This window comes from Archocentrus centrarchus, chromosome 21 (genome assembly GCF_007364275.1).
Source record: "Archocentrus centrarchus isolate MPI-CPG fArcCen1 chromosome 21, fArcCen1, whole genome shotgun sequence".
Classification (NCBI taxonomy): domain Eukaryota; kingdom Metazoa; phylum Chordata; class Actinopteri; order Cichliformes; family Cichlidae; genus Archocentrus; species Archocentrus centrarchus.
In genome coordinates, this window is record NC_044366.1 from 20,950,017 (window position 1) to 20,969,465 (window position 19,449).

Consider the following 19,449-nt stretch of genomic DNA (forward strand, 5'->3'; position numbering starts at 1 on the left):
CACATGAGAACTAAGCTGAACTCAAATAAGCTTTATTGCTGAAGGCTTCACATACAAAGTCAAAAAAACAAACAAACAAAAAAACATGAATTACAAAAACACTACATTTCTAAGTCTTGGCAGAGCTGGAGGCAGCTACTCTATTGCAAAAACTTACAAACAAAAGAGAGAAAAACTTACAAACAAAAGTGCACACACAGGTTACTTGGACATATATGACGACGCAACAATGAACTAAGGAATACTGAGACCTTAAATACACACACACGCTAGGTAATCAGGGAGACAGAGGGAGAGAGACAGCTGGGGACGTCGAGGCACAGGTGAATAGAATTACACCAATGAGACAAGGGGACACAAAGCAGGACACAAGACGGGCAAAAGAAGACAGGAAGAGAGAACAAAACAGACACAAAAACACAGAGACACAGCGAAAATAAGAACAAAGGGAAACCAGAATGAAATACAATAACTAACTAATAACAGGATTCAGAATCTATAAAACTAGGAATCTAAACTATAAAATGTCACACCACAGCAGAAATACAACAAAAATCACACCGAAACTCAGGAAAAAAAACACAAAACACTGGTTAACCAGCTCAGGACCATGACACTGTCTAAAAGGCTTTTGTTTGCTCTGCAGTCTTCACTGGAACATTGTATTATGTTACACTTCTGTCTGCAGCACCCCTGAGAAATTTTATTTGACACATACAGTCAAAGTATCAGTTTAATCATTCTTCTGGTCAAACTCATGTATAAACCAAACCCACAAAGAGGCTGTGAAGTTAATGAGGAATTTAGTTAGCCAAAATCAACCAGTGTAGAAATGAATATAATCAAAATACCTCTATATCACAAGATTTGAAAATGAATAACCTCTTCATAAGAAATAGCCCTCATTTCTCTTGTGACAAAGCCATCCACATAATTACATGACTCAGATGAGTTATAAAGCTTTGGTCCAACTATAATTCAATATCATGGATCATTGGTGTGCTATACTGAGGAGGAGGCAGTTGTAATATGTATGTATGTTTATTTACATTTCAAGAAAAATGAAAATAAAAAAAAAAAAAAAAAAACAACTCAGTGATGTAAAACATTATGAAAAAAAATTCAGCAAACAAAAACCCATAAAAATATAAATCAAACAGTAAATGGTCTAAAACCTGTAAACACACTTTAATGGTTTGTTTTCACAAAAGCTGCCACATGAAAAAATGAAATGAATTCAAAACATTTGAGACACTAGTGTATATCATAAAGCACCATTGTAAAATAAAGTTTAAGCCACACACTATGCAGTTTTTTGCCTTTCCAACAATCAACAAGACGTAGTTTCACCTCAGTTTTTCTAGACTAGTTTCACTAAGAAAAAAATACAAACACAATGTAACTAATGCTAAGAAGGATTAGGATAACTTGAGCTAAATTTAACAGATTCAAAAACACACAAGTACCCCCCCCCCCAAAAAAAACAAAAAACAAAAAACAAAACAAAACAAAACAAAAACAAAAAAAAACCTTCTCAACAGATTTAACAACATCGACTTGATTAGTCAGATAGTCAGATAGTAGTCAGATATTTGGTCATGCTCCCCAGAGGAAGAATCAGAATCATGCTTCTATCCTCCTCTGCTGTAAAGGGTGGCTGTAACTCAGAGGTAGAGCAGGTCACCTACCGATCAGAAGGTCAGCTGTTTGATTCCTGGCTACTCCAGGCTGCATGCCAATGTATCCTTGGGCAAGATATTTAACCCCAAGTTGCTCTCCGATGCAAGTGCTGGAGTGTGAATGTTAGATAATAAAAGCACTTTGCTTAGTTAATCATGGAAGTGCTTGTGTGAATGGGGTAAATGTAAACATGTTGTATAAGCGCTTTGAGTGCTCAGACAGAGGAGAAAAGCGCTATATAAGAACTAGTCCATTTAAAGTGTAGTTTTCAATAGTGGCTGTGGTACCATTGTGGATATAAAAGGTACTGCAGGGGGGTAGCTTATACAAATATCCACAGTATTCCTGACTTCGCGCCATTACCCCTAATTCATAGCGGAAGCCAGTATTTTGCTTCTGCTTGCGCTGTTGTTTATGGTTGCGGGGTTACACACTTGCCGTTCATTTAAACATTTTGACACCGCAGTTTCTTTTACCTGGCGTAAATGGTACCACATCGGAGGTGGATACATTGCAAGAATGTTTTAAAAAGCAGCGAGGACAATTCAGCAACAGTGTCTCACCCGTCACTTCTCACTGACTGGGTAAATGACATGAAATTATGGCCCGAAGTCAGCTACATCGAAGGTGTTGGCGAGGAATCACATAATTATAAGAGCACCAGATTAATTTAAAAAAAAAAAAAAACATTGATATTATTAGTGAATCTGACATGAAAGTGTTTTATTTTATGCCAGTAGATGTTTAAAATGATTTAGTCCATCCATCCATCCATCCATTCACTGGGGGCTGGAGCCTATCCCAGCTGTCATAGGGCGAGAGGCAGGGTACACCCTGTACAGGTCCCCAGCCTGTCACAGGGCCAACACAAAGACAGACAACCATCCACACTCACATTCACGCTCTCATTCACACCTATGGGCAATTTAGAGTGGCCAATTAACCTAACCCCAGTAAGTGCAGCATAGTCCAAAGATATGGACTTATTGGGGTTAGGTTAGGTTAAAATGATTAGGGATAGATTTATTTAATGTTCTGTGGAGACCTTTTGTTGAATGAAGTTATATAGAAGATGATGTAGTTGTAATTTCAGAGCTGTGTGCAATAAGGAATTTATTGTCACACAGGCTGGGTTTTATTTTCCTGTTGGAAGTGTTCTATGGATTTTTTTTCCCGATTCCTGAACCGGAATCCATGACTTCCTCCGTGAAATGGAGGTGGTGAGCCACCCATGGATTGAACAATTGGGATACTGACGGAAAGCATCGTTCGTTCCTGCCCTGGTACTGGTGAACCAGTTGCCTGCGGTAGGACTGAAATGAAAACACTCAGACACTGAATGTCTCACACCAACCATGTGAGGAAATGGAAAGAAGAGATGCCAGACTCAGTTTACTATTCTTCAGACGTGGCGGTCTACATACCACCGTGCTCTAACGCTAAGTTAGCTTTAGAGGAGTTATACGGCCTGATTAGCGGGCAGATGAATGCCAACCCGGTGGCGGCCGTGATTGTGGCGGGGGACTTTAACCATGTTGAACTGAAGGCTGTGTTTCCCAAATTTCACAAGTCCATAAACTTTCCCACCACAGACATTAACATTTTGGACCAGGTATACTGTAAAATCCGTGGTGCTTACAAGTCTGCAGCAGCTCCAAACCTGGGCATGTCTGACCACATCTCAGTGGAACTGATTCCTGATTACAACCCTCTGGCCTGCAGAACAAAGCTGACCACTACAACAGTGCAGGTTTGGACTGAGGAGGCCTCCTCTGCACTTCAGGACTGCTTTGAACACAGACTGTATTGTGTTCAGGGTAAGGGCAGACCTGGAGGAGTATACATCGTCTGTACTCTTATATTCAGTTCTACACTGATGATGTTCTCCCTGTCAAGGCCATCAAGGAGTTTCTCAACCAGAAACAGCACAGTACGGTCCCTGCTGAAAGCCCGGGATACTGCCTATAGGTCTGGAGATTGGGCCCTGCTATAAGCCAGCCTATCAGAACTGAAGAAAGGAATTAAGCAGGCCAAGCTCCGATACAAGCAGCGCATCAAGAACACTTTAATGGCAACAACCCCTGGAATATGTGGAGGGGCATCAGGACCTTGACGGATTATAAAAACAGCAGTCAACTGGCCAGTCATCACCCCACCTTGCCCGGCACCTTAAACAGCTTCTTTGCACGCTTCAACAAGTTGGGCAGCAGAGAGGCTACGCATCTCCCCCAGCTGGAGGAGCAGCACCAACCCCTTGTCCTGCAGCAGCACCGGGTGAAGTCCACCCTGAGGAGGATCAACACCCGCAAGACTTCAGGACCGGACACTGTGTTAGGTCAGACTCTGAGAACGTGCACTGACCAGCTATCAGGAGTGTTCCAATCTGTCCCTGCGCCTGGCCATGGTTCCTGAGTGCCTCAAGTCCTCAATTATCATACCGGTACCGAAGAAGACGTCCATCACCTGCCTGAACGATTACTGGCCTGTCGCTTTGACCCCGGTAATCATAAAGTGCTTCGAGCGGATTCTTCTGAGGTATATTAGAGACTCCATCCCTGCAGACCTGGACAGCTTTCAGTTCGCCTACCAAGGGAATCGGTCAACAGAGGACGCTGTCTCCATCACCCAGCACACAGCCCTGACCCACCTGCAGCATCCCAACACCTGGAGAGGAAACAACTGGCCTGGGTGGTAAGAACAGCACAGGGCATTTTAGGCTGCCCCCTCCCAGACCTTGACTCTATATATGCAGGCCGGGTCAAACAGAGAGCCAGAGCCATTGTCATGGACCCCAGCAATCTGGGCCACACTGTTTGCACCACTACTTGGTCATTCTCTGAATTCGGTGCAATTTGTCCCCACTGATCAACATTATTCTTTCACTGAATATAAAACAAATGAAAATAGCCACTAACCGCAAGTTATTTCTACTAATATAAAAATTTGCCGGTATTCTTTAACCTAAAAAAAAGAAATATGAGAAAAATATATGAATTATTTATAAAATAGTACTTTTTAATCATGTCCGCCAGTTTTGTTCAAGCCCGTAACGGCATACCAATTCCCCCCCCTTTTAAAAATAATGGTTCAGCTCAACTTCCTCAGTATCCAGGAAGTGACATCGTTCAAGTCTTTTCCCGCTCACACTGTAACAACTGGTAAGTGTTAGCATACTATTTTACCTATATTTCATTGTTTTTATCCACAGACTAACATCGTCAAGTTCAACCTTTCAACACTGTAACATGCATAAATTATATTTACTATTTTTTGGGGGGGGGGGAGCAAAGAGTTGTTTTGGAAAAATACATTAATTTCTTGTTTTCCTCATGCCATATGCTGCTTCATACTCTAGCTAATGTGGACTTATGGATATTTTTTAGCCAAAATCTTCAACCCCATAACATTCAACCCCGTAACAAACTCCACTGTTACGGGGTCGAATTGTTATGGGGTTGAGGGGTCAGGTAGTCAAGCAGCCCCTTTCCTCTGAAGGTTATTTCATGATTATTATTTTTAGATTGCGGCTATCGGATGGCTAAATCAAATGCAGAGAGGCAAAAAGAGTTCAGGGCAAGAAGAAATGCAGATACACAGAAAAGGGAAGAATACCTTAACACCAGCCACATTTCCTCGGTCTCATTTTGCCAGCTACAACCCTTTTGGGTTGTCCCCCCCCCCCCCCCCTTTCAGACTGTGACACATGTCAGTGCAGGTTACATGAAAACCTGAGCTTTCTGGCTGAAAAGCTTTGTCAGCTTAAGCTTATTGAATCTTCAGATTTAGAGAGCTTCAGAACTTGTGTGCTATGACATTGGCAGCAAGGCTTGCATGTATGGAGAATGTGAAGACTGCAAAAACAGAATCATTCCCCTCTCAAGCTCAGGTAGTGGTGCACAGAAGGTGACCAATATGCAGTGGGTTACAGAAGACAAAGCAAAATCAAATAATGAAGAGAGTTGGGTCGCTAAAATAACAGTTAAAAAAAAAATTGAGCATTCAAGAGGAGCTTGCAGAGAGGTTTCACACAAACCTCACTAAGTTTAAGAGGCATCTCTTCAACGTCAGGCATCAGTATGCCTACTAATGTGGACTGCGCAGCTGCATGGCAAATGATGAATGCCTTATCCACAGTGACTTCTCTGAGAACTTTTCCTGTAAGTACAGCACTGAAATACAGTCAGCGCACTTTGGATCATCCCACCAACAGGCCACACTTCATACAGGGTTCATTTATGTTGGCGGAGCTCAAGAACCAACCTGCTTTACCTTCATTTCACCATCCAGACATAAGAGTCCAGGTGCCATATGGGAACATTTGAAACCTGCACTGGACTATGTGCAGACCACACACCCAAAGGTGTCTGTTGTGCACTTTTTTAGTGATGGGCCCTGTACACAGTACAGGCAGAAAGGAAACTTTTTTCTCTTCAGTACAGAGCTTGACAAGCGAGGACTGAGAGGGACCTGGAATTTTTTCGAGTCCACCAGATGGTGTTGGTGCTGCCTTTAAGAGATCAGCAGATGACCTCTTCAACCATGGCCGGGACATCAACAATACCTATGAGCTTTTCAAGGCCCTGTCTGAGATGGACAGTTCAATCAAACTGTTTTATATTGAAGATGAAGCTGGCACTGCAAAGAATGCCGTCCACCATTCCACCAGTCCCCAGAACCATGCACATCCATCAGGTAGTTACTCTTGCTCGAGGGGAGATAACATTGCAAGATGTTAGCTGCATGTGTTCCACTTATGGAAAGCTTGAATGTGAATGCTGGAACAAACAGCATTTCAGCTTTCTCAGGAAAGTCCCAGCTACTGCATCACAAGGGCAGAAACAAATCAATTGGGATGACCCAGAGGTAATAGGGGAGTGGTGTGTGCTCACTTATGATAAAGCATTGTATCCAGGAATAATCCTTTCCATAGACGAAACAGCGTTCAAGTCAAATGCATGCACCATGCCGGGATAACCAAAAACAGATTTTTTTGGCCTCTACGAGAGGATGTACTGTGGTATCCATTCGATGATGTTCTTGAGCTCATCCCGTCGCCTCAACCCGTGGCAGGATGTGATTCACGTCACATGCAAATTCAGAGAGATCTGGGACAGACTGTCTGACTAAAGAATCATAAATAGGAACAACAGATCAGATAAGAAAATAAACCATCCACATTCACTTTCATTCATCAAACTTATTAGTTCAGAGTTTAGTTAATGCTCAGAGTTAAGCACATAAAATTATTTTAATATTACCAGTTAAAGGTGTAACTGTGTTGTGATGTCAGTAGTTACATTGTTAAACTGATTCTAGTGAAACAGATTTTGTATACAGCATTCAGTCTATGCTGTCCTTCATTTTTTTTCTTCTCACAAGACAGATCCGTTCAATCTAAATGTGATGTTATTTTTAAACAATGATTTAATAAGTTAGTTTACACAAGGGACAGGTGATGACAAAGGAACTGGAAGAATTAGTTGATGATGTTTTAGAGTTATACTCACACAGGAATGAAATTGTCCCCTTACGGGGAGAAATTAAAACAACGTAAGGAACAAAGAAATAACTAATAATTTTTGGGATTTCATTTGTAAGGTGGGAAAACATCTTTTCTCAGAGGTTCAAATAGTTCTTCAGTAGTTGCAATGTTCAGAAACAATATTTTTTGAGGTATATTTTTCAGTAACCTGAGAACCCAAAGTGCACCAAATTCTGAGAATCACCATCAGGAAAGCGGTACAGGAGCATACAGACCGAGGAACAGTTTCTTCGCCAGAGCTGTCAAAGCCATCACCCCACACAGCCCCACACACAAACCTCACACACCTCATCACCCTGCAGTTACTCACACTCTGACATCTCCCCCAACAGCAACACCCACACACTCACCCCCCCACTGCAGACCCCCATGGCACTCAACCCCCCCCACCCCCACCCCCCCACGGCACTCAACCCCCCCACCCCCACACCCCCAAACTGCCACACACCTACTTATCTCCAGCTGCACACATAATCCCTCCCACCTAATAAGGGTGAGGCTGGAAATGACTTTTCTTCCTGCACTATTCTGCACATTTTATTCTAACTTTAACTTATTGTGTATTTTACTGTTGTTTATGTATAGTGTATACACATCTCTTTAAATGGTGGAAATGGAATTTCAATGGAAATTTCGCTGAACGCTCAGTGACAATAAAGTAATCTTAATCTTTGGAGATTTGAGTAATGGTCTGAACTTGAGTGCAAGAAAGGACTTGTGATTTTGACATTGGGTTTGTTATATTGTGTTCATTATGGAAATTGTTTATGCTGGTGATTTTTGTTTTTTTTCCACTCTTCTTTAGGTTTTCCTTGGAGTGTAATACTGCTGTTCTGTGAACTACTGTTTTTGCAACCCTGGGGTGGAATGTATTGAGGTTACCAGTGTGGGAAGTATTTTGAGTTTTTCTTTTCTCATTGTTATTGTTATTGTTATTTGTATTTGTTCAATAAGGTTATTAAATTTTCCTTATATCTCCAACTGTTTCATTGGGCAACACGCCTATTCTGGTTCTCCCAATATGAACCTAGATACCGGTCAAACTATCACGTTCAGGCATGAGTGGTACTGGCTACATAATTTATCACTATTAAATATTTGCAATTACTTTGTAAGATCCGCACAGTACTCAGACCTTAAAAAGAACAAAGCTGAGGGATCTATGTTGATATAAACAATAAGCAGTAAATCAACAGATATGTGAAAACAACATGAAATAAATAATTTGTCTTCCTCTGATCTGTTCTGAACGGAGTTGTCATTAGTCGAGGAGGTCAGAGTGCCTTTTGGAAGTTGAAGTTGAGTTTTTCTGAAGCGCTTCTAACACAGGATGTGAGTTTGACCTTTGGAACTGAACATGTCTGTTCCTGCTGACTTTGTTGTCTGTCTTAAGCTTGTATACACATAACAAAACAACACATAATGGATGATCAGAGGATTTGACTGACACAACCTTTGAAGCTTGTGTATACACAGCAGTGAAATATGCTTGTTAGCCTTTAACGTTTTGGAAAGTGAAGCACCTTACAACAAACGCTGCAGGCAATGTCAGAGTACCTTTAGAGTATAAACAGAGTTTTTTTTTTTTTAAATAAAGATTTATAGATGTTCATGTTAATTGCAGAAGTAATGTCTTCTAGGCTGGTCCAAAACTATGTAAGATCACAAACACTGAAAGTAGACTCCAATCTCATTGTATATACTGTATAATGACAATAAAGGCATTCTATTCTGTTATACTGAACAGTCACATGACTGTCGTCACAACCAATATGAAAAATTCAGGAACTGTTTTGGGCTTCTGCAGTGTACTGATAATCCATCTGTTGTTTCAGATAAAAACACTGTGCCTTGAATCGTCTGCGGTTTAACGGTTCACATTTATCAGTAAAGAACAAAAAAAACTGCCATCATCATCAGCCATAACTTCACTGTGTAGCCAGATGGATCAGCTGCAGCTTGGAGCGCACAATAACTGTCGTGGTGCATTTCAAAGGTACAGTGAGCAATAAAGGACAAAATGTAAAAAGTATATGAATAGGTGATGTGTCCAAATTTCCCTGCTAATGTATATTATAAACTAAAAACTCCCACTGTTACCCCTTAAGGAAAAAAAAGAGCTGAATTTCAGTAACCACCTGTTCAAGATGTTGGCAGCAAGGAAGGAACAGGCACTTAAAGCCACATCCTAAATGCTGTTGCAATGAGGGGAAATAAGTTAACGTGCCTGTTTCAAAATACACTGCCTGGCCAAAAAAAAGTCACCATCAAGAAAAAAGGTCACACACTAATATTTCGTTGGACGGCCTTTAGCTTTGATTAAGGCATGCATTCACTGTGGCACTGTTTCGGTAAGCTTCTGCAATGTCAATGCAATGTTGCATTAATTTTTCACCAAGATCTTGCAGCGATGATGGCAGATTCTGACCACTGTGCAAAGTCTTCTCCAACACATCCCAAAGATTCTCAATGGGGTTCAGGTCTGGACTCTGTGGTGGCCAATCCATGTGTGAAAATGATGTCTCATGCTTCCAGAACCACTCTTTCACAATTCGAGCCCGATGAATCCTGGCATTGTCAATCTTGGAACATGCCCGTGCCATCAGGGAAGAAAAAATCCATTGATGGAATAACCTGGTCATTCAGTATATTTAGGTGGTCAGCTGACCTCATTCTTAATGTTGCTGAACCCAGATCTGACGAACTGCAGCAACCCCAGATCATAATCCAGTTAGCGACTTTTTTTTTTGGCCAGGCAGTGTATTAAAATCATATTTCCCACAACAAGCAGGCATCAGTACATATTACTGTAATTTTAACATAAGGCATGGTAATTTCAATTGATGTATGATAAATAAAATTGAGACACAGATATAAAGGGACGGCAGCAACCTCACAGTTAGAATAACATCTGAAAGGTCTGGGTTCGATTCCACCTTGGCCCAGGCCTCTCCCTCTCTCTGTGTGGAGTTTGCATGTTCTCCCCGTGCTTGCTTGGGTTTGCTCCAGGTACTCCGGTTATTTAAGTAGCCAATTAACCTACTGGGGTTAGGTTAATTGGCTACTCTAAATTGCATGAGTGTGAAAGGTTGTCTGTCACTCTGTGTTGGCCCTGCAACAGGCTGGCGACCTGTTCAGGGTGTACCCTGCCTCTCGCCCTATGACAGCTGGGATAGGCTCCAGCCCCCCCGCGACCCTGAACAGGATGTGCGGAAGTGGATGGATGGATATAAAGGAACACCAAGTACCTCCACCTATAGTTCATCTGTTTAACCAGCTGACTCTTGAATGATGTTGTTGGAGCCTTCAGTCCAGATGTTGTCCATCTTCTTCCACAGCTGTCACACAGGTTCCTGATGCAGACAATTCAGAGCATTTGTTTAAAATTGTATTTAAATTCCAAAGAACATTCAAAGACTTTTAGTGTATCTGCAGATTTTAGAAAGAACATTTAAACTTCCATAATATTCAACATACATTGAAAGAAAGAAATATTTTACTGCTATCAGTATCACTTCTTTCAAGAAGGGCAGATTTAATAAAAGAACTTGTATATAACTAAATGATAAATATACTTACAATAACTTCATAGCAGAGTTTTAATTTAAATTAAGTCATTATTACCAAAATATTTTGAGGGACATATTTAACTTTAGATGAAACAAAAAAAGAGCTATGACTCATTTCAGCACATTAACAGTTACTGACCTCTGGCTCTCCCTGCAGTTCTTCTTGCTCTTGTCCACCATCACCTTCAGCTCTCCTGGTTGATTGAGGTTCTCTGTCACCATGTGTGGGGAAAAACCTAATGCCACACGAAAGAATGACACAGTATGCACAGTTTACAGTTAGGCCTCGAAATGTTTGCACAGCAACAGTTTTCACAGTTTTCCCTCCGTTACACCATCGCAATAGATTTGAAATAAAACAATAAAGGTATAATTCAAGTGCAGACTTATTTTTAATTCAAGGCTTTTAACAAAAATACTGCATTACCTGCAGCTGACATATAACTGGACAAATGAACATAATCATAAACAGACTGTCCAATTCAAATACTTTATGGAATCCATGAGTGAAGCCTTGAACTGTTGGGCATCACCAAAGAGTTTCCTCCTTTGTGATTCTTCACTGCAGACGTCTTTTATTTCTTGTTCGTGGCTCTTTCTGCCTTTACTTTTGTCTTCAGCAGCTAACATGCAGCACAGTCAGGGTGAGATCAGGTGACTCACTCAGTCACTGCAGAATCCTCCACTACCTTCAAAAACTCAACCACATGTTGTAGGTTCAAAGAAATGGCTTCCAAATTGCAAATGCCACGCCATACTTTTTACCTGTTTAATTAATGAAGAAATCGTGAATAAGCAATCTACACAGCTTTTGAAGAAATCATCCAATGAATTCTGAATCCCTTAAAATATGGACTGTGTATAAAAAGACATTTTTATTCAACACCTTTGAATTATAGAGTCTGCACTTCAGTTTAAACCTTAAACACAGTCTTTAAAATGAAAATTGCTATATATTATGTTACATATTAGGTACACGCAGGATAATGTTTTGAAGTACCTTTGAAAATTTCCATATTTATAAAAGCACCATGCTGCAGCCCCAACACCATTCAGGGACAGCAAAACACCAAATAAGGCCCATGCAGCAGAGCATGCTTCTACAGGGAGACAAGAATGGAGAATACCATGAGAATGAGATGATATATTGTTCTTTATTCACAGAACTTTAGTTTTATATTTCAAATCATGTATGCAACATATTCATAAAACTTTATTGTTTCAGGTTCTGAGGCATAAAAGTAAATGAGACAAACTTGATATGACTGTGAACAGAACCTATCACATGATGATATCATGTATCATGTATTGCACTGGGTGGCGCATCAGTCATCCATTTGTTTACTTGGCTCTATGATAAAGGATAATGTCACAATGAGAATATCCACAATAAGCTCAAATCCAAAAATCAGAAACAAAATTTAAAAAAAGAGTTGGAAAGCTGCACAGCTAACTCCAAACTGTCCTCACCTGATGCCACATGCACATAGAGCTGACTGTGTTTTCTTCCATATGTGTTAGATGCTTCACACTGATAGAGGCCATTTAGATCAGAGGTCGGACTCAGCAGTTGTAGCTTTGCTCCCTCTACTTTGACAGCAGACTCTGGCAAAGACTGGCCAGCTCTGGAAAAATATGAACAATAATTTAATTAGGTCTTTGTGTTAGTCATTTTCCTTACTCACACAAATGTATTCTTTAAATTTAATCTCACTTTGATTGTTTTTATTAAAAAAAAATCCTATAGTTTTAATAAAGTTTTGTACAGTCTGCAAGTTAAGCAAAATTTTGAGCGATTTCATCCACATTTATATATTTTTTTTAACATCTTCTGTGGAGCATTGATATAAAGATTGAGTAGGCTGTGGCTAAATAGCAGGAAGTTCTGATAGCAAATAGCAAAAAAAACTTTCAGTCACCACAGCATCTACCTTTTATGTTACATCATTTACACAACACCGGTAGCTGGAAAAGATCAAGTTTTCAGATCCGAACATTTGCAAAGAAAATGTTGACCTTGATTGGCTCCAAATGTTTGTGTGTGCAGATTTTCTCTGATCTGAACTTAAACAAGAACTGCTTGAGATCCAGACTAAGTGACTCCCACTTATCTGACATTTTGCACTGCTCTGGAGCCACCTGCCATGTGTACCTTTGTGCCCTTCACATTAGTGTCAGTAGCTTACCCGTTGCCCTGTTATCACAATTACACAGCAGTATTTTACAGTTAATCTGTTTTAAGCTTCTGCTGGAAATTCAGAGAGCTTTTATGCTCTACATTTGGCTACTTCATGTTTGTTTGCTGCATGGAAATGAAAGTATTAAATAAAATTTATATGCATCTTTTATGCTTTTAAATAATGGAAGTTCTGAAGTCAAAATTAGTGTACACATTTTTTAGTAAGCCTTTTATTTTATGTTAAATAAATTAACATTATGACAATGATATGACCACCTGAAGGAACTATCAAAATGATCAAAGAAGCACATAAAATGCAAAATGGTAAGTTATTAAATTTTTTGTCATACACAAAAGCGTATACATGCTACATCCATGTGCTGCAGATTATTTTCTTAGCACACACAATTATGCATCTATGAGAACGGGGGTGGGGGTGGAGGGTGAACACTTTTTGAGTGTTCACACTAAACTTTCATCTAATATTGTAGTCTGCACTTTATTTTCTTAAATTCACTCCGAACGCCACTAAAATATTCGACTAGTGTGTGCTACGTGTTCATCTAGCTGTAAATACACTACCTCTCTTTGGTGCCGTTTACACGAAGCCGTTTTCACTGGAAACGGTGTCGTTTTGATGCGTGTCAGACTTTCATTTACACGATGGCGTTTCAGAAACGATCCGTGTTTACACGAGGACACGTGAAACGCTGGAAACGATGAAAACGATGTAGTTCCCATGCCAGGCCACAAGTTGGCGTTGGTTTTCTCTTTGCAAAGTTTGTTTATGCAAGACGCGCATGCGTGGAGTGACATAGTAGGTAGTGCGGCAAATTGTTCATTACTTACAAAACAGCCAATGTGAGAGGTTTTGTGTGGACTGACAATGAGGTTGGATCGCTGCTGCACACAACGCTGAATTACAAAACGGTAAAAACACAGGAAAAGCAAAAGAAGCACTCGTGAATCCGCGAGTACTGTTTATCAATTTGCGCGTGCACAAAAAACTGTGGCCGTCGCAACCATAATGCGCATGTGCGAGTCGAGCGTTTTCAAATCACCCCGGTTTGAAGTGTTTACACGAGAACGCAAGCCGGTGCGTTTCTGAAATGCTCCACTCTGGACCCCGTTTCCGAAACACATCGTTTTCACTCTGTTGTCGTGTAAACGCAAGGCCGAAACGCATCAAAACGACGCCGTTTCAAAATGAAAACGGTCTCGTGTAAACGGCACCTTTGTCTCTCAGGCTTTTTAATCAGACATAAAATTCAAATAGCAGGAGTCTCATTCAAATGGCCAACGGCACACCTCTTTCAGAGCAGGTTACTTAAGACAAACAAAAAGAAGCCTTGAGAACTTAATTAAATATTTCAGCTGACACCAACATTCAAAAGTACTTTACCTGCTCCAGATAAATTCTGCATTTGGGTTGGCTTCTGTCACACATTCAAATGAATCCTGTGAAATCGCTCTAATGTTCACTTCTGTGGGAGAGACTGCAAAAAACAGAGAGAGAGAGCTGTGTTAAGCTTGAACTGAGGAAGACAAAGCCATAAATCGTTACTTTTCATTGAGTTTAATGGCAAAAAGGTTGTCACTTATATTATTTTTTAGTCTAAGGAGATTGTAAGTTTTGTGGGAATTTCAGAAGAAACACACCACAGATGTACCATATCACTAAAGAATTGTGAATGAGTCTTCTTTATCTTCCAAAATAACTTTGCTTTTGCACATAGTTTGACCCACAAACCTCCTCCTCTGTCATTTCCTACTATAAACAAGTCTGAGACACCTTTTACATTGTGGCATGGTGTCTTGTGTCTTGTCATGCCGGAAGTAGTAGGCCATAAATTGATGCACATGATCACTTCCCCACCAGTAATCCGACTGCCTTAAGAGGTTTTTGCTGTTGTCAGTTCAGTAGCTTCACCTTCTGTGGAGTTTAATCCTGGCTTTGTCTGTGTACTGCTTAAATATTTAATTAGATAATTAAAATTGTTAAGTCAACAGTGACACAAAAGAAGACGACAAATAAACTACATGAGCAGCTGATACCTACAGTAGACCTGTATGGTGAAGGGCAGGGTTACTTCTGTAGACAGGGAGTCACCGCTGATGACACACTGGACCAGGTGACGGTTAATCTCTCTCGTAGGTACGCCAAACAGAGAGCTGACTGTGGTGGTCGTACCGTTGTCATACTGGGTGGAGTTTGTTGTCGTTCTCACTTTTTCTGCCAAAGTACCAGTGAGCCACCTCACCTCTGCAGGAGGCCTCGAACCAGCAGCCGTGCAGGTAGCAAATAAAACCTCTTCTGTACCCAAAGTGGGAAGATTGTCCTCGACGCTTGTGGAAGGAGGCACTGGGAGAGTTACAACACAGAAACAAGTCAACATGCAAGCAGTATGTTGAAAGTAATTATATCAATGTCTTACATACACCCAAAAAATGTTTTTTTAAAAGGTGGGGTTTTTTTTACCGAGCAAGTTTAGAGGAATCTCAGTCTTCTGATTTCCACTGGGAAACAAGGTGAAGATGCACATGTAGATGCCTTCATCCTTCAGGGCAACATTGGATAACTGGAGGGTTCCGTTTTTGTCATTAAAATTTCCAATATATTTAAATCGATCATCACCTCCATTGACAAACAATGGTCCATCTTTGGGTATGATAGTAAGAAAATTGTCATTGTCAGGTTTTTCTCTAGTCCTCCTCTGCCAGGTAATCTGTGTCAGGTCATCATTGGTATCAATGACGTGGCACGGTAAGATAGCGGTACCTCCTTGAACCACTGTCGCATTTCCACCAATCACCCGGAGAGCTGAAAAGAGCATGAGATACCGTTAAATGTCAGAGCACAGCTGAAAAAGTAGAAACAGAAGAACAACCAAGAGGAATACACACTTAAAACCCTTTGACGACGAACGTGTCAAATGTGACGTCAGGACGCGTCTTTTTCTAATTACCGTAACTTTGCGAATACATGAGGTATCTCAAAAATTCGAACGGTTCTGGAAACCTGAGAAACTCCCCTTTGCGCCAAACTTAGAGTCATTATGGTAAACTCAGTTCCGCGTTCACAGGAAGCCCGCCTAACAGCCAGTCTGTTCAGGCATTCACTAGCGTGCACCCCCCACAGATCGGTCACAGAAAAACCCAGCGAAGAGCCGAAAAACGGAGAGGAGAAGCAAAAATATATCAAAAACATACTTTGAAAACGGTTCTCGTGAGTTATTACAGCAGCACGGAGGGTCAGAGATGGATTGGAGACCTGAAGACCAGCTGGCTGTATTCTGACACCTTTTTCTCCCGACCCGACTTAGCTTTTATTGTGCAGTGACTTTAGTGTAATCTTCAATTTTAGACGCGTTTCTGCAGTGCGACGCGCACAAGAGAGCACATACTCACAGGACATTTTAAGGCCTTTTTATAGTACAATAAGTAAAAAAAAGTCCAGGCGGACAATTTGAGGCCTAGGTGTGAAAAGCGTGTTATCACACTACAAACACTGAATCATCGAGATATGTCTGTGAGACAAACAACGTTAAAATCAGATAAAACATCTGTCAGGGCGGAGTTTGTTGTGCCCAACACCACTTGTTTTTTGCACTCATGATGATTTCATGTACTAAACCTATCTGGTCCTGTGCCAAAAAATACTTTCTCCCTAAACCTAAAACTGGAAGTGTCACCTTCAACAGCAAGAACTGCAGTCAAGCGCTTGTGCTAACTGTCATTGAGTCTTTCCCCTAACTGGGGATGAATTTGGCCCACACTTCTTTACAGAACCGTTTTAATTCAGCCACTTTGGAGGATTTTCAAACACAAACAGCCTGTCTTAGGTCACCCCAAAGGATCTCAATCAGATTAAGTCAGGACTTTAGCATTAAGAAGTGGACTTGCTGGTGTGTTTCATCACTGTATAAACCACGTGAGGATGACCTTCAGGCAACATTTTGATAAAGAGCAGAATTCATGGTTCCATCAGTTATGGAAAGTCATCTATATCCCGAAGCAGCAAAGCAGTCCCAGACCATCACACTACCAACACTGTTGGTTGTGTTACAGGCAGAGCCTTCCCCTTTGGGATTGCAGCCTTGCGGGGGATGTATTCCAAGTGAGAGGTGCCATGTGGTAGGCTTAGAGGGACCGCCCAGGTGTTAGTTGTCCTCCGCGCCGCCCTGTGTTGTGTGTTGCGGGCAAGCGCAGGAGAGGGAAAGAAAAAGGGTGTTCGGTGGCGGATGAAAAGAAATAAAGTTTTGTTGCTGAAATCTTGGGAGTTGCTGTCTTTCTACGCCTGGCGGAAGCTGACCCGCTGTGAAGAAGCAGGCTTGTTACCCATACAAGCCGAGTGCAGAATACGCCAGAGGTCTCCTTACTACGGTTGGGAGCCGCGATCTGGTCTGGCAACAGTTGGCAAACCCTGCAGCCTCTGTGAAAAAGGTCCAGAAGCGACTGAACTTCCATCAATGGACACAATTTACACACAACAATGCAAAAAGAAGGCACAGCACATCAACAGAGACCCACAGCATACAGGTTGAGGAAAAGTGGAGTATCCTCACACACAGGATCACTATATATATATATAGTATATATAGTATATATATATATAGTATATATACTATATATATATATATATATATATATATATATATATATATATATATATATATATATATATATAAAATAAGAGTATATGCTACAATTAGGGATTAAAAATGTGAAATTGGTAAAGTAAAAACCTATTCAAGCATGAACAACTTTCTACATACCGTCAGCTTCTCTGGTGAACAGGAGCGCAGATATTAGCACCAAACCACAGGGTATCACTGAGAAATGATGTGGCGTTAAATGATCTCGGTAATTACCCATGAAAAAACAAACAAAACGACGCTCGATACGCTTCGACAGCGTGTGGAGCTTCCGATGCACAGATGTTTCCAAAAACTGCTCCGAGATGTGATTCAAAGTAGTGGTTGACGGATCGATCCAAATATCAATATCGATACCAACGTTGGTATTGATATTAATCAATGTCAGTGTAATGAGATCTCCTATATGCAGCGCTGCGGTTTCGTCAACGATGCGAGACGACTAAGTACTGCTTCTGTCACAGCACAGAGCAGGTACACTTTGCTCCTCACCTCCCCGCCGTTTTTGGCGTTATACCGTCATGTGACACGTAACATATTTTACTTAAAGGAAAAAAATAATTAATTGAAATCAGTCTGTTTTTATGTGTAATGTCTTTGCTTATATTGGTAAACAGACTGTAGTCAGCAGGATTTATGAAGGGTTTATGTATAAAATGAAGAAATGGACTATTTTGCAATTTTATGTTTATAGAACTGTGATGTTATATTTATTGTAAGTTCTGCTGTCCTCTTAGCCAGATGTCTCTTAAAAGACATTTTTAATGTCGATGACAGTTTTTACCCTGATTACTAAAGATTATAAAGGTCACTTTGCCAAAGCCCCCGTTTGACCATCACTAGTCCAGGTGTGGTTCAAAGCAGCGAGGAATGTTGATACAGGTGGCTGCTGACCTGCTGGGAGAGGGCAGGAGCAGCTCTCTTTACCTGTTGGGGGAATACAGGTTTCTTTGTGTCTTTTTAAAGCAGCTAGAAAAGAACGAACATTAACATAAATAAATAATAATAAACCTATGATTGAATGTAAAAACCTGAAAAGAAAAGAAAATGATCTGGACTACAGATTTGTTTAATATGTTGCCATGAAGAGACCATAGCATTTAAATTTTTAGATAGTATTATTCCAAGTTCACACAACACCAATGACATTCATACTAAAACTCTTTATGACTTAGATGGGTAGTAAAGAAGACGTGAGAGACACGAGGTTTTCCTCCAGAATTCTAAAAATAAATGAATAAACAAATTCTTCTAATAAACCTTTATTCAATAGATATGAACAAATAAAACTGGCTGATCAAAGAGAAAATATTAACTAATATTAGCCAAGCTCGCTCCTTATAGGAAAATGCTCATTTTTACTCAATCTGTTTTTTGTTTATATAGGTCACAGGCGGAGTTCTTTTTCCTGTTTAAAATCCATTTCACCAAAATGAGAGAGTACAGTAGAGCTTACACTTTCCTGCTCCAGAAAATCAGCATCAATAGTAACATCTCTCACTTTTCAAAATACTAGGATCTGTGTCAACTAATACTCTTTGCTGCACTAACTGGGCTTTTAAAGCACTAAGCATGCCTTTGTTAGGGCCTGTTTTGTTGCATTTCCTTCTAAATGTTCTGTCATTTTCTAACACAAAACACCCTTCCCCAGCAATGACGTTCCTCACAGGCGATGTCAGAAAGTCTCTTTATATTTCAGTTCTATTGTTAAGGTTGTGGCGGTGATGCCCGTATTGTTTAGGTTCCAAGTTGCTCTTCTCCTTTGGCCGTAAGTGAGGGGGTCGCAGGTCTTTACGACAGTGCCTCACGTGATGAATGCTGCTG

General features: G+C 40.6%; 1 protein-coding gene across 2 annotated transcripts; it reads right to left on the reverse strand.

Annotated features, from left to right (window-relative positions):
- Positions 1-10,415: 10,415 nt before the first annotated feature.
- LOC115801103 (nectin-3-like) lies at positions 10,416-18,076 on the reverse strand. Of its 2 annotated transcripts, XM_030758815.1 has the most exons (8): positions 17,746-18,076; positions 15,450-15,791; positions 15,030-15,332; positions 14,373-14,466; positions 12,262-12,416; positions 11,792-11,891; positions 10,931-11,027; positions 10,416-10,575 (listed from the first exon to the last, which is right to left on the reverse strand). In XM_030758815.1, the coding sequence occupies exons 1-8, from the start codon at positions 17,843-17,845 to the stop codon at positions 10,564-10,566; spliced, it is 1,203 nt and encodes a 400-aa protein (XP_030614675.1). In that variant the 5' UTR covers positions 17,846-18,076; the 3' UTR covers positions 10,416-10,563. The 2 variants fall into 2 exon arrangements, with proteins under 2 accessions (XP_030614675.1, XP_030614676.1); XM_030758816.1 differs by lacking the exons at positions 10,416-10,575; positions 10,931-11,027 and having other exon boundaries at positions 11,824-12,142.
- Between the last annotated feature and the right edge of the window lie 1,373 nt (positions 18,077-19,449).

Bases quoted from the DNA above. Each gene is read 5' to 3' on its own strand.
- LOC115801103 (XM_030758815.1), bottom strand. From the start codon at position 17,845: ATGGGTAATTACCGAGATCATTTAACGCCACATCATTTCTCAGTGATA. The intron at 12,417-14,372 runs GTAAAGTACTTT...ATATTTTTCCAG, and splicing joins GCAGAATTTATCTGGAGCAG to AGCTGGCCAGTCTTTGCCAG. The intron at 11,028-11,791 runs GTACTTCAAAAC...GTGTGGCATTAG, and splicing joins AAATATGGAAATTTTCAAAG to GTTTTTCCCCACACATGGTG.